The sequence below is a fragment of the Ascaphus truei genome, chromosome 2, assembly GCF_040206685.1.
Source record: "Ascaphus truei isolate aAscTru1 chromosome 2, aAscTru1.hap1, whole genome shotgun sequence".
Taxonomy (NCBI): domain Eukaryota; kingdom Metazoa; phylum Chordata; class Amphibia; order Anura; family Ascaphidae; genus Ascaphus; species Ascaphus truei.
In genome coordinates this window covers 416,004,598-416,020,318 of record NC_134484.1, presented here as the reverse complement: position 1 = coordinate 416,020,318, position 15,721 = coordinate 416,004,598, and the positions used below count along the sequence as shown (strand labels likewise).

General features: G+C 42.3%; 1 protein-coding gene across 8 annotated transcripts in view; it reads left to right on the top strand.

The window, feature by feature from the left end:
* NEBL (nebulette) overlaps positions 1–15,721 on the top strand; it is a 341,974-nt gene that overhangs the window by 216,737 nt on the left and 109,516 nt on the right. For 6 of the 8 annotated variants that reach the window (XM_075587534.1, XM_075587533.1, XM_075587536.1 and 3 more), the window contains exon 11: positions 6,074–6,175. The exons of the other annotated variants lie outside the window; for them this stretch is intronic. In XM_075587534.1, coding sequence (XP_075443649.1) covers positions 6,074–6,175 — 102 coding nt within the window. The remainder of the gene's footprint in view (positions 1–6,073; positions 6,176–15,721) is intronic. 8 annotated transcript variants of the gene reach the window in all.

Here is a 15,721-nt window from a genome sequence, read left to right as displayed (position 1 = left end):
GGAAGCTTTAAAAATGTAGTCTTGGTCCCAAATACCATTTTTACAGTCTTGTCAGTGTTTAAAAACAGTTTGTTTGGGGAAATCCAGTTTTCGAGTCTCAAAAAGTCAGACTGAAGTATGTGTTGAAGGTCGGAGAGGCTATGGCTGTGTGCATATAGGATTGTCATCTGCATACATATACATGTGTATTGAAGCTTCCTTACAAGCTGTAGGAAGATCATTGATGAACTGAGAAGAGTAGGGGCCCCAGAACAGAGCCTTGCGGGACGCCACAGGTGATATCAAGGGGATTGGAGTTACAGCCTGAGATGGACACATGTTGGGATATACCTGATAGGTAGGACTGAAACCAGTTTAAAGCATGCTTCCCTATTCCAGAGCTCTGGAGTTTGTTAAGCAGGATAGCATGATCAACAGTATCAAAAGCCTTTGCAAAATCTACTGTAGGAATACTGCACCAGTGAGTTGTCGCCGTTCCATTCCACACTGGATTTCATTGCAAACTTTTAGCAGGGTAGTTATGATGGAGTGTTTGGGGCGAAATCCAGATTGAAATTGGCTAGGGAAATTTGTCTTGGTATAGTTATTGCTTAATTGGAAGTGGACACATTTTTCCATGCCTTTGGGTAGGATTGGGAGAAGGGAGATTGGCCTGTAGTTTGAGACAGTGTTTTTGTCCCCACTTTTGAAGATTGGGACAACTCTGGCAGTTTTCCAGATCTTAGACTGCGTCCATAGGACTGCTCCGACCCGCTTTCCCTGGTCTTGGTCCGCGCGCCGTCTGGGGGCGTGTCGGGGGGTGGGGGGGGGCCTGTGACATCACGGAGCTGGTTCGCCCTCATTGGGCGAACCGCTCACGTGACCGGCCCTGCGCTACCGTGAGCGCCAAATAGATATAAATATATATATATGAGTGATGAAATGTTCAAATGATGAAATTAAGGGGGTTAGGGTACCCGCAAGCTTGGACCCAGATGGAAAAGCTCCCCCTACAAATCCCTTTATAAATCCTCCCGTAGATAACTATCCTTCATAAGTGGTGTATACACATATATACAGTGGTGTCCATAATATTACAACTGTGTCCTTAGAATCTGAAATCACAATGCCTGAAAAGTCAGGGAACTGGTATTACTCACAGCACCCGTCACGACAGAACTCCATGGGCGTGCTTCCCAAGCCAGGTAAGTAAGGAAGATCCGGCTGAGAAGAAGCACAGCTCTGAAGAAAAAAACATCGTCCAAAGAGCTATTGCTAGTTAAAAACAGATTTATTAACTGACAAAAAAGGGATGCATGGCAGCCACAGAAACAAGCTAACAAGTGCTCTTTGATAATGCGCCTTAGGCTGCGGTCCTAGTCATCACTGTGACACGCGCACCCGGCGGGTGGGGGGGAAGCGGCGCGTGCACAGCGCTAACCGCGATCTGCGATCTCCAGGGAGAGAGGGAGATTGCGATGGGAGGGGGCGTGGTGAGTATTTTGCGGGGCGTGGCCATGACCTCGCGACTGGTTCGCCCTCATTGGCTGAACGCTGACGGGGCGTGGCCACGCCTCCGTCGCATGTTCCACATACAATTTTTTTGTATGTGAGAACTTGCAGTACTACGCGGCTGCTAAATGCGCGCCGACACTTGTACTTGTCCCAGATAGATTGGGAGGCGGTGCTTGTTCGCACAGCCCACGCCAAGGCGTGGCTGTAGAACGCACTGGGACCGCAGCCTTAGTGCGTGAAACTCACTACGGTGGCTTGTTTCTGTGGCTGCCATGCATCCCTTTTTTATCAGTCAAATCTGTTTTTAACCAACGATAGCTCTTAGGACCCTCTTTTTTACTACGGCGCTATGCTTCTTCTCACCTGCTATTCAGCCGGATCTTCCTTTCTTTACCTTATTGATCCTTTTCCCCTAGCTTGTTCTTAAACTACTCTTCTGTAAACAGTGTAGGATAACACGGTGAGCAGCCGCAGAGAGGATTAGTAGTTAATCTCATTCCCCTTACTCACACACAATCAGAGTTACACTGTGCTGAGAACAGGGAGCCTATTCAAAGAAGTGCCTATTTTGCCTGCATTATCATTTGTCACGGTGTATATTATAAAGATTTAGGAGGCTAATATTGCCTCATCCTTTCAGAGATTTTTGTACTGTTATGCTTTAGTATCTTAACAGTTCTCATAAGAAGTTTTGACCTCTATGTAGAGATTGCCCTAACAGTTTTTGTGTCTCTGCGCCATCTTTAATAGTCTAATTTATATAGCACACATGGGCTGGAATGTATCCTGGTAAAATAAGTGCTCCTTCTTTTTGATTACAACTACGTTTTAACTGAGGAAGGGAAAATGAAAGAATGTGGGCTGTATTGTATTGTATGTCTTTATTTACAGGTATATAGAGCCATTAATGTACATACTGTAGCGCTTCACAGCAGTAATACACGTGGTAATCAAATAAATAACAGATAATATAAATAACAGATCATGGGAATAAGCGCTTTAGACATAAAAGTAACATTAAGGAAGAGGAGTCCCTGCCCCGAGGAGCTTACAGTCTAATTGGTAGGTAGGGAGAACGTACAGAGACAGTAGGAGGGAGTTCTGGTAAGTGCGTCTGCAGGGGCCAAGCTTTATGTATCATGTGTTCAGAATATCCACAGTGCTATTCATATGCTTCTTTAAGCAAGTGTGTCTTTAGTTGGGTCTTAAAGGTGGATAGAGAGGGTGCTAGTCGGGTACTGAGGGGAAGGGAATTCCAGAGGTGTGGGGCAGTCAGTGAAAAAGGTTTAAGGCGGGAGAGGGCTTTAGATACAAAGGGGGTAGAAAGAAGACATCCTTAGGAAGAACGCAAGAGTCTGGATGGTGAATAACGAGAATTTAGTTGTGTCCAGATGGCGGTGAAGTGCGTCTTCCTCTCTCTCCCATTATGTTTTATAAAATACTTTGTGGCTCAACCACTTGGTCCTTTGATAACGTAAGTGACTTTAGGCAATACAAGGGGATAGAAAAGCTGTTTTGGATCCGCTGCTGCTAGACAGTGACCGACACAGTTCCTACCAAGCCATCCACAAAAAAATCTCAGTGGTAGTGATGCTGGTAGAGCTTACTGTGTGTGTATGTATATATATATATATATATCAGGAGATATTGGGTGTGGGAAGGTTACACTAGGATCGAAGTTACACTAGGAGGACAAATTGATTTATATACTATTTAGACTTTACAAAAAAAACATTTTTTCAAAGCTTTTCGGAAATTGGAACACAGTCTTTTGTATTCACAATGTCGTACATTGCTCTGAATTACTGGGGTTTAGTTTGAATTAAAATGTTAATGTTCACTTAGAACAGTCTATTTAACATTTAATTTGTAATTTCCATGGATAATAAGAACATTTCCAATAAGTTATTTATTTAGCCCTTTGAGATGCATCTAATCTCTTGTGGTCATTAGTCGGAGAATGATTTAATTAGTTGGGAATATGCGCTGCTCTGTTTTATTTGTATTATATTCTGAAATGTGAAGCAATTTTGTTGTCATCTCTTGCATGGCTTATTCTTATGTTTATATTATTGATAGTATTGGAGTGATAACAGAAACTATATGGAAATGTTCATTTTTGAAACAGAGTACTGTACGTTTTATTGGATTGCTAGTCATTTTCAAAGTGTTTCCCATTTAATTTTCCTGCCGTATGAATTCACCAAGCTAAACTAATGAAACCTCAGCATGGGCTACAATGCACAGTTTAGCTGCGCTAATGTGCTTGTCTAAAATAATCAAAAGGTGAAACTTCCATAAATTAAGCACGACAGATGTACGTAGTACACAAGGCTGTGTGTTGAGTCTGCAATATTTACACTTATTGCACATTAAAAAAAAAAATCTCCATATAGTAAATTGAATATCAGGTTCTGGGAAGGAATTCAAGGATCCATCATACTCATGCCACAAATACACCATGCACCAGATTTGTATTCATAAGAGAAATATCTCCTTGAAGAGGCACATACACTGGCATGCACATGTAGCAATGTCCTGCACTTCATCACCAACTCTAGTGATGGTTGTATTTAGTTCCTTATGATACATTGCTGCCAAAAAGTATTTAGTGCTCTGGATGCATTGTAGCAGCGAAAAAGATGTACAGTACAGCAGCATCTCCACTTGCTTGGTACAGGTTTATTTTCCCTTTGTCTGTAACTTGATCACATACCATCCAGTACAATCTTCAAGTACAGTAGTTCTCTGTTCTGAAATATATTGATGACAGAGATTGTTATTGAAAATAGTCATAGTGCCAAAGGTAAAAATTGATGTTATAATTGTAACACTCCTTCCCTACACCTAAGGGAAACGGAGGCGTTATGTGCTATGGTGCTACCTGTTAGGTGTACAGGAGGCCCAAGCTTCTGTGCTTGGGGAGCGTGGGGTGACTGGTGCAGCGCCTCCACCCATGAGGAGCCCTGCATTGGCGGGATGGGCCCTCACGGGAACAGGTACTGTATACCTATAGTGTATATCCCAGAAATCACACTAACACAGGTTATGCAATACGTCTTTACTGAGGTCCCACAGTCTAGTAAGAGAAACACATATGCAACACAGCAATACAATAAAACACAATAACAATAACTGTCCAGTAATAGTCCTGGGGTAGCTAACCCCAATAGTACTTAGGTTGCTCGGGCAGCTATAGCCCAGGGTCCCATGAGCAATACCTCACTGTATGTGAGGGCAGTGTTACCCTCTCCCCTTGCGTTGGTTCCCTATACCGTCCTGGCTTAGGATCCAGCCAGGCCACACTTCCCAGCAAGGGCAAAATAGCAGCAGAGTCCCACGCTGCGGGGTATCCAACACAAGCCCCTCACACCTCAGGGTCCGGGTGATGGCTGATCCTCAGGCCACAAGGGGAAGCCTCCCTCTGCACTCCAGTCTGATCCGCTGCGCTCCACTGTGCTCCCTCACTATCAGGAGCTACCTATACCTAGGGACAGCCTTCCATACGTCTCTACAGGGAAGGGGAGCTATCTGGGGCCTAAGGGGTAAAGTGTGGCCTAGTTCAGGGAGCCTTACTGGCTCCCAGGACTGTCCTAGAACCGCATGTGCTCTGGCAGCTTGGACTCCACATGTCACAGACACAATGTTTCATTCCCTGCTCAGTGTCAGAGTTCAAGGACATAGAGTTTCTTTTAATCCATCCCTGCCTCTTCAGAGTCAGCCTGAGGAACTGTGTAAACGCCCCCAGTGGCCAGGAAGAATACCCTGCTACACAATATTATGTCACGTGTATTACTGCTGTAAAACGCTATGTACCTGGATATATATACATATTTAGTACTGGTGCAATAAAACAACACTACGCTTCAAGGCATTATTTAAAAGAGATATTACATGTTTTAATTGTTCCCCTACAGTACATTGGGCACAAAACCGTTTAAATTCAAATCAAAGTACAGAATTAAAGCCACAATGGGAAGTGAACTGTCTTTGTAATTGTTGTGATAGGTGAAACTGATATTAAAGCCATTTACTGTCACTGAGATCACACTACAGGGATACTATTACAAATCATTACAAATCAACATCAAACTGTTAACATAATTTGAATATACAATTATGTGATATTCAAACGCAAGACAGGCTTGCCACTACCCCATGAGGAGATTGGCATAGGAAGGCGCGAACTTTGTGCCCATCGCCATTTTCTGCGTTTGAAGTAATCCAAGTGATATAAATTATACTTGAGTGTTTAAATAAGATAAATCCCATAAAACATGAATTGGATTGGTGAAAATTCAAGTGTATTCCTCTTAGGAGATATACAAGAAGGACCTGCTTTACTCAGTTATCTAATTCTTTTTAGCAATTGACTTACTGAAGTCATTTTATAAAACACAATTCTATAGAGGGAAAAAAACGCATGAAGCAAAATATACAGTGTTACTCTGCGTTGCCTTGTAGGACATACAGTAAATAGTACCAACACTTGGTAAAATGTCATTCTAATTACATAACATTTAGAAAAAAAACTAATAAAACTAATCTTGTCTATTCCAAACTTTTTGTTTCTTTGCAGGTGTCCTATAAAAAGGATATGTTGGATATGCACAAATACACTGAGGTGTTGGACAGACCAGACATACAGAAGGCAACACAGACTGCAAAGATCATCAGCAATGTAATAACCAAGATCTAAACATTCTTGTATATTGTCACCTTTAAACTATTTGCAAACTAAACTGTACAAGACAAGCTTCTATGATTGAAGTACTCTGCTTATAGTTGTTATTGCAATATTTCTGATTTGTTTTTGTATTACTGATGGTCCCGTTAAAGGGGTAAGAGTCAAATAGAGCTGTGACGTGGGAGGGGCTCCAGCAATTCTGGGCTGATGACAGTGGAATGGAAACTGGCTTGATTGCAAAGCAGGGGGTTATTGACTCTTGGATTCCTTAATATCCTTCTGTAATAATGAGGCCATTCCACCCAAAACCCAATAATACAAAGACCCCAATTTTGGATGCAATCAACCAGATTTTTCCCAAAATGGATGCTTTTAACAGTTCTCTCCCGAGTCTAACTGTCATTTAAGATACACCCCTTATTTAATTCATCCAATTGTAATCCTTTAATACTCTTTATTTGAAACTAACCAATTATGGCAAGGTAGGCGTCACCTATGTCATGATACCCATTACCAAGAGGTACATGGGTATCTTCTTTCTTGCTCCTGTTTCGAGCAATAGCTGCAAATAAGTAAAATTATTGCACTGTTTAGCTTTCTAGAAAGGGGGCAACTATGTTGTCTGAAGTGGTCGATTAAAACGGGATCAGCCGAAAACCACCCATTGATTTTAAATGGACAATGTAGAATTACTCCCCCAGCAGTCTGCAGACAATGAGAAAAAAGGGGCGAAGGCAGGAGCCATGGAAGCTACATGTATGGTGTGGAGTACTTGATTGATTCCTCTGAATCATGGCAGGCACTTCTATCAGTTATAAAGGCAGCTGCTGAGGTTCCCAGACACCGTGTGTGCCAGCAGGCCAGCCTGGCGGTTTGCTCTCAGTTCCAGGTTCCCCTCCTCTGACAAACATAATACATAGGACTGTAGTTAGTACTTAACGTTGAAATATTGACAACCATATGTTCAACCTTATGCTAAATTCTAAATGGTTGAGATACTCTTACTTTATTTTATTTATATTGATCTAGGGCAGGAGTGGCCAACTCCAGTCCTCAAGGGCCAGCAACAGGTGAGGTTTTAAGGATATCTCTGCTCCAGAACTGGTGGCTCAATCAGTGGCTCACTCAATGACTGAGACACTGATTGAGCCACCTGTGCCAAAGCAGGGATATCCCTAATACCTTGCCTGTTGGGGGCCCTTGAGGACTGGAGTTTGCTACCGCTGGTGTAGAGAAACATGCATACTGAATGTACAGTACCATTACAGTTTCCAAGGGTAGCAAATTTCACCTTCGCTTTTTCCTTTTATTTCCATTGCTGCCAGTGAAGACTCCATTAATATAAAACCTCTCTTCTAATTGCACAGCCCTTGCGGTGAAACAAATTCTCTTTCCTTTATAATTTCTGCCATACCCCCTTTTTGTTTATTATTTACTTATAATATTTTGTTTATTATTTACTTATAATATTTTGTTTATTATTTACTTATAATATTTTGTTTATTATTTACTTATAATATTTTGTTTATTATTTACTTATTAAATTATCAGGAAGTAATATATTGATAGTTACCTCTCATTTTAAAGTATGTCCTGAGCATAGAGTTATGGTGACAATACATGGTTACATTAAATGAACAGGGTTATACATTATATTTAAAGACATTGCATGAACAGTAAACATAATATATGTTATAGGCGTATGTAACAGTTACAGACAAGATTAAAATGTGAGACAGCTTTAGTTTTGAAAGAACTTAGACTGGTAGCGGCTTTGAGGGTCTCATGTAGATTGTTCCAGCTGTGAGGTTCCTGGTAAGAGAAGGAGGAGCGGCCGGATTCTTTGTTGAATCTTGGGACGTGAGCAGTCTTCTAGAGTCAGATCTCAGGTGATAAGTGCTGCATAGGAGTGGTAGGGGTGAGGAGCTTATTCAGATAAGTGGGTAGCTTTCCCAGAAAATATTTTAAGGCAAGACAGGAAAAATGTACTTTGTGCCTAGACTCAAGTGATGGCCAATCTAGTTCTTTGAGCATTTCGCAGTGATGTGTGTTACATAGTTACATAGTAGGTGAGGTTGAAAAAAGACATAGGTCCATCAAGTTCAACCACCTATGCTAAATTTAGACAACAGTTACTTTATCCTATATCTATACTTATTTATTGATCCAGAGGAAGGCAAACAAAAAACCCCATTAAGGGGAAAAATTAATTCCTTCCTGACTCCAAAAATTGGCAATCGGATTAATCCCTGGATCAACATCCTTCCCATGTATACTTATTTGGTATATCTCTGTATACCTTTCCCATCTAAAAAGATGTCCAACCTTTTTTTTGAACAAATCTATTGTATCTGCCATCACAGTCTCCATGGGTAAGGAATTCCACATTTTAACTGCCCTTACTTTAAAGAACCCTTTCCTTTGTTGCTGGTGAATTTTCGTTTCCTCCATCCTAAAGGGATGGCCCCGAGTTCTTAGTACTGCCCCCTCTGTGGAGTTGGCATTGTTATCTTGGGCGGAGAAGGGATCAGCGATTTACATGGGCCACTCGTGCCCGTGACGCGACCCTGCCTGTCCTTATGGGCCCTCCCCTAGGGGTGGAGACTCCCTCCTCCTTCCTTGCAGCCGTCACCGTGGTGGGTGTGCCGAATTGACGTCATGGGGAGGCGTGGCCAGAGGCTGTGAGATCGGGTTATTCTGAGACACAGCACAGGGGGCTCACACACGACGTCATAGCGGCGCGCACCCGGTTTTGGCGCCAAATGTAAAACTGTAGATTGGTCATTTGTTAGGATGTGGTGTATATAAAGGAGTCCCCTTCTTCCTGTCCCCCATACTCCTTGATAAAGGACCCCCATGGTCCGAAACACGTAGAAGGTACTGTTTCGCCCCCTAGGGGGTATGTTTTTTGTGAAGTGTTGCTGAATAAATAGACCTTTTTATATTTACACCACCTGGCTCCCTGGCAGTGCACTGTTTTGCTCTCCTTCTTCTTACTGGACTATAACCTACAGATTTGCACGCCTCTTGTAAAGGACTATGTCGGATTCTGACCAACAGATGGAGGGGGTAAGAGTTTAATATAATTTATGTGTGATTATTATAGATGAGTACCAGTAATAGCACTGTTTTGTCTACAATGAGGGGTCACTAGAGTACCTTAGGGTACAATAGTTGGTCCCCTTCAGGAGACTTATGTGTTCAATAGGTGACTCACATATCACATCTCTCAGTTAACCCACTCCACTTCTGAGTCCGTCTACCAGTCCTGTTTATTAGTCAAGATAGACATTTTGGAAATTTCTACTGACTTTGAAGCACCCATTCCACCCTATACCCCTTACTGTAAAGAATCCTTTCCTTTGTTGCTGGTGAATTTTTCTTTCCTCAAACCTTAAGGGATGGCCCCGAGTCCTTTGTACTGCCCGTGGGATGAATAGTTCTTTTGAAAGCTCCTTGTATTGTCCCCGAATATATTTGTATATAGTTATCATATCCCCTCTTAGACGTCTCTTTTCTAATGTAAATAAATCTAATTTAGCTAGCCTCTCCTCATAAGTTAGATTGTCCATCCCCTTTATTAATTTGGTGGCTCTTCTCTGCACTCTCTCTAGTTCCATAATGTCTTTTCTTAGGATTGGTGCCCAAAATTGATCTCCATATTCAAGGTGTGGTGTTACTAGTGCTTTGTAAAGGGGCGTACTTATGTTTACTTCCCTTCCATCCATTGCCCGTTTGATGCAAGATAAGATCTTGTTTGCCTTTGCAGCTACTGCATGACATTGGGCAATATTGCTAAGCCTGCAGTCTACAAGCACACCTAAATCCTTCTCCATCAAGGATTCCCCCAATATATCTCCATTTAATTTGTAAGTCGCCTTTTTATTCTTGCATCCCAAATGCATAACCTTACATTTATCTGTATTAAAGCTCATTTGCCATTTACCTGCCCACGTTTCCAGTCTCTTCAAGTCCTTCTGAAGAGAAATTACATCCCGCTCTGGTTCTATTACCTTACACAATTTAGTATCATCAGCAAAGATGGAGACTTTGCTCTCGATCCCAACCTCAAGGTCATTAATAAACAAGTTAAAAAGCAAGGGTCACAGTACCGATCCCTGAGGTACTCCACTCACGACTTTAGCCCAATCTGAAAAAGTTCCATTTATGACAACCCTCTGTTGTCTGTCCTTTAACCAGTTTTCAATCCAGGTGCATACTGTATATTATTACTGAGTCCAATTTTCTTTATTTTGTACACCAACCTCTTGTGTGAAACCGTATCAAAAGCCTTTGCAAAATCTAAGTAGACCACATCAACTGCATTAGCCTGGTCTAAATTCCTACTTACTGTCGCGGCCGAGCTTATTCTAACATTTGCCCGGTCTTGGCCGCGACAGATACCGGGCGCACGCCGAGTGTTCTCGCACGCCCGCCGGAGCCTCAGAGGATCGGTCTTCCGATCGAGGCATCCCCCTCCCCTCTCCGGGTCCGCCGGGTCCCCCGGAGCCCCCCACCGCCATCCCCCACATTAGGAGCAACCCAGGGCTCCCTCGGGGAGCCCTGGGCACGCGCGCCATGCGCGCACACTCCCGATGAAGCGTGACCGCGCATCGATGACGCGCGGCACGCCGAGGGAAAACAATGCAAAAGCCGGGAAACCTCGCGGCTTGCGGCTCTAGCCGTATTAGAATAAGCAGTGTCGCCACTGTACCTCCTCAAAGAAACAAATAAGGTTAGTTTGACAAGATCTATCCTTCATAAATCCATGCTGACTATTACTAATAATTTTGTTTTCCATTAGGTATTCCTGAATATTATCCCGTATTAAACCTTCAAGTAGTTTCCCTACTATTGAAGTCAGGCTTACGGGTCTGTAATTTCCCAGTTGTGATCTAGCTCCCTTTTTAAATATAGGCACCACATCTGCTTTACGCCACTCTTGTGGTACTGAGCCTGTGGGAATGGAGTCCTTGAATATTAAATATAATGGTTTGGCTATTACTGAGCTTAACTCCTTGAGAACTCTTGGATGTATGCCATCGGGGCCAGGTGCCTTATTTACTTTAATTTTTTCAAGTCGCGTATGAACTTCTTCCTCAGTTAACCAATTGTTCATTAATTTGGAGGTTGTGGCTTCCTCCTGTGGCACTACTATTGTATTTGATTCTTCCCTGGTAAACACAGAGGCAAAGAATTTGTTTAATACCTCAGCTTTTTCCTTATCTCCAATAATCTGCCTACCCATCTCACACCGAAAGGGTCCTATATTTTCTTTCCTCATTTTTTTGTTATTAAGGTACTTAAAGAACTTTTTAGGGTTGACCTTACTTTCTCTTGCAATCCTTTTTTCATTATCCATTTTTGTTAATTTGATTGCCCTTTTGCAATTTTTGTTACATTCCTTATAATTCTGATACGATGTGTCCGTCCCTTCTGACTTAAAGAATCTAAACGCCTTCCTCTTCTTATTCATTTCCTCCCCTACCTGTTTATTTAGCCACATTGGTTTTGACTTCTTTTTTTATACTTATTACCCAAGGGTATATACTGATAAGTGTGCTTTTCTAACAATGTTTGAAAGACTGCCCATTTTTCCCTGCAAAAACATCATCCCATTGTATTACTACTAGATTAGACCTCAGTTTATTAAAATCTGCCTTTCTAAAGTTTAAAGTCTTTGTTGAACCCAAGTAATCTGTTTTTTGATAATTTATTTCAAATGAGACCATGTTATGATCACTGTTACCCAAATGTTCCAGGACTTAAATATTTGTTATTACTTCTACATTGTTTGATATGACCAAATTCAGAACTGCCCCTCTCCTGGTTGGTTCCTCAATAATTTGGGTCATATAATTGTCTTTAAGCACCCCCAAAAACCTGTTTCCTTTTGTTGTAACGCTAATCTCATTGCCCCAGTAGTTACATTGGAGGACAAAGCAGCATATTTTGTTGAGTTGTAGAGGGTGTCTAGTTTGCCAAGGTGAGTTTGGTGTGCTCTACCATATACTATGTCCCCATAGTCTATAATTGGCATTAGCAACTCCTGTGCGATGCACTTTATGACAATCTGGTTTAGGGAGGATTTCTTCCTATACAGAACACCTAGTTTGGCATAGGTTTTGGATGTCAGGGTAACAATGAGCAACAGAAATGTTAAATGGGTGTTAAACCATATGTCCAAATATTTAAAACTAGTGACAGGGGCTAAGATAGTACAGCTGAACCCCGTTATAGCGCAGTGCTTGGGGTCCAAAGAATGTGATCGCATTATACACGGACCGCGATACGCGTTAAAGAAAATATTTGACGAACATTGCACCCCTCAGGGGTTCCACAGCCGTCGGAGGGGGAGAGCTGGGATAACTCTCCCAGCTGTCCCAGACCCCCATGCAGGACTGACCCAGCATCTGCATCAGCTGGCAGCTCTCTCTTCTCCCTGCTTCTGCCTTCAGCTTCCAGATGACAGGGAGAGAGAGGAAAATCAGTACCAGCTCCCTTAAAGAGACAGTATGTCTCTGTGTGTGTGTGTTTGTATGTGTGTGTGTCTGTCGTCAGAGCGACGCGTCGCCATGGTAACCAGCGTCAAATGACGTCTCGTTGCCATGGCGATGTGACGTCACATGACCCCACAACGTCATTTGACGCCAGAGCCGAGGAGGAGGGCAGCAAGCTCCCTGCCACCTGGCACATGACGAGCCCTGGTCAACAGGAGAGGATATAAAACAGCATGGTATGGGCATGGTTTGAGATCTGCTGTGTATTATTGGGAACCATGTCCACATTGCGTTATAAGCGGATTCGCTTTGGAATGGATCGCGCTATAACAGGGTTGAGCTGTATTAGAGTTGGTTCTGATCTGTAGCACCATCATTGGTAGTTTTAGAAATTCAGCCTGGGTCACAAATACCATTGTTACAGTCTTGTCAGTATTTTAAAACAGTTTGTTTTGGGAAATCCAGTTTTCAAGTCTCGAAAAATCAGATTGAAGTATATGTCCAAGATCAGAGAGGCTAGGGCTGTGTGCATATTTGATTGTGTAATCTGCATAGATGTGCAATGAAGCTCCCTTACAAGTTGTAGGTATATCATTGATGAAGACTGAAAAGAGTAGGGGCCCCAGAACAGAGCCTTGTGGAAACACCTACCTGCAATTTAAAGCATGTTCCCCTGTTCCAGAGCACTGAAGTTTGTTTAGCAAGATAACATGATCAACAATATCACAAGCCTTTGCAAAATCTAGGAATATTGCACCAGTAAGTTTTCCCAGTTCCATTCCACACTAGATTGCATTGCAAGCTTTTAGGAGGGTAGTTACTGTGGAGTGTTTTGGGCGAAAGCCAGATTGGGATTGGCTATGGAAATTTGTCTTGGTATCGTAATCGCTTAATTGGGAGTGGACACATTTTCCCATGACTTTGGATAGTAGGATGTGCAGACAAATTAGAGTTGATTTAAGGAAGCAAGCGGTTTGGCCATGGCTGGGGCACTGAGTTGTATGAACTTTGATTGCAGTAGGTCAGGTCCACATTAGATGCTTAGGGGCCAATGCAGAGAGCAGCGCTAGAAATAATTGGAGAGTTTAAGAAAAAGTAGCTTTAATGGAGAGTTTTTTTGTCCATATGCAGAAATGGGCGAAATTCGCAATTTATGGCATGAATGCGTGTGGCGAGTTTAAAAGGGAGAGATGCGCGCTGCAGAAAAGTGAGAGAAAAAAATCGCGCATTTTTTTTTTTTCCCCCCTATGGCCGGCGAGCTCCAGCTTCTTGACAACTTTTTTTGGCGGAGGTAATTGTAGAAAATCGCGCCATTTTCTTGGCGCGAACAGCCGCTAGATGGCGATCGCGCCTTTCTGAATTCGGATATTTTTAACACTGGCGAGATGTAGGTTCTCGCCAGCCGCGCGGCGAAATTTATAAATAGAAAAAAAAATGGCGCGTTTTTCGTACCTCGCCATTTTCTGCTGTTTTCTGCGCAAATTTCTCCAAAAAATGGCGAGATTTACTATAGCGCTGCTCTCTGCATAGGCCCCTTAGTTTTAATTTGAGGAAAAATGGAAAATTGTGGGCAGTGTTGGGAGAGGGTGGGGCTATAGATGTTTTCCCAGATTGAGCTTCATGTTTGTAGTTCGGGTTGCGCTTTGCTAATAGGGAAATAGCACAACCCACAAATTATTCATTGAATGCGTTTGTAATGTCAGTGGGATTTTGTCAGAATAATATCATCCTTTTTGATATAAGATGATTGTTGATGACCTTCCAGAAGTTTGATGGATTTGATGTATTCCAAGAAGATTGTCAGATTAATATTCGGCTTTTGCATGTATTGTTTGTCTTGTGCATGTATTCCGCAGGCATCTGTAGTTATTAAGATCCTTGGTATTGCCAGTTACTTTACAGCTTTTCCACAAGGCATCGCTAAAATGGTAAAGTGCAATAATGTCGGCTGTAACGCACGGAAGGTGGGCCCCCTGTACCCTTATTCTGTGTAGCAGAGCATTAGTATCACAGAGTTTTAAGAACTGTTTGGAAATAATTAACCACAGAATCGGGGTCAGGAATCAAGTCGATTCTGTACCAAGGGCAGTTGGTAAGATCAGCCAGAAACTGCTGTGGGTTATAGTTTCTAAATGTTCTAGTGAGGAGAACTTTGGGGCTTGATTTGGGTGGTCTGATTTTCCTAACACAAAATACTATTGCATGGCCACTGAAAATGATAGGTAGGATACCAGATGATTGGATTCTGTTAGGACTAGAGGATAGAATCCACTCTAACAAAGAATGGTTGTGAGATTTTAGGTTTGTCCATGTGGTTTGGGAAATTAGTTGGGTTAGGGTCAGTGACTTGAGTTGTTGCCTGGATGTTATTGCTTTTAAGGTTAAGCCTGTTGAAGTTGAAATCCCCAAGAACTAACAGCTCACACTTCCCATTTTTGTGGAACAAGGAGGCAAATAATGTATTTAAAATCTCAGCTTTCTGCGTAACACTTATCATTTGCTTGCCCCTCCACCCCCTGAAAGGTATGTTGAAGAACATTTTGGGGTTACTGCAACTTGCAATCTTTCTTGCATTACCATTTTTCATGTGCTGTCTCCTTTTGCAACCTTTTTAGATGTTCCATTACATTTTGAAGTTATGCCTCCATCCCAGGAATGCCCAACTCCAATCCTCAAGGGTCACCAACAGGTCAGGTTTTCAGGATATCCCTGCTTCGGCACAGGTGCATCAATCAGTGGCTTAGTCTTAGACTGAGCCACTGTTTGAGCCAGCTGTGCTCAAGCAGGGATATCCTGAAAACCTGACCTGATGGTGACAATTGAGGACTTGAGGGGTCACTCCTGCTCTATCCTGTCTCCCATTAATAATTTAAATGTCTAGATTTTCTTCTATTTATTACCATACCTATTATTTATTGTAGCTCCATTTGTTTGTTTGTTTGTTTGTCTGTTTCTTTTACATTTGTAATCCATAATTGTACACATTGCACATTGAATTGATTTAACAACTGACCATGTATCCCCTGAATTTCTTCCTGAA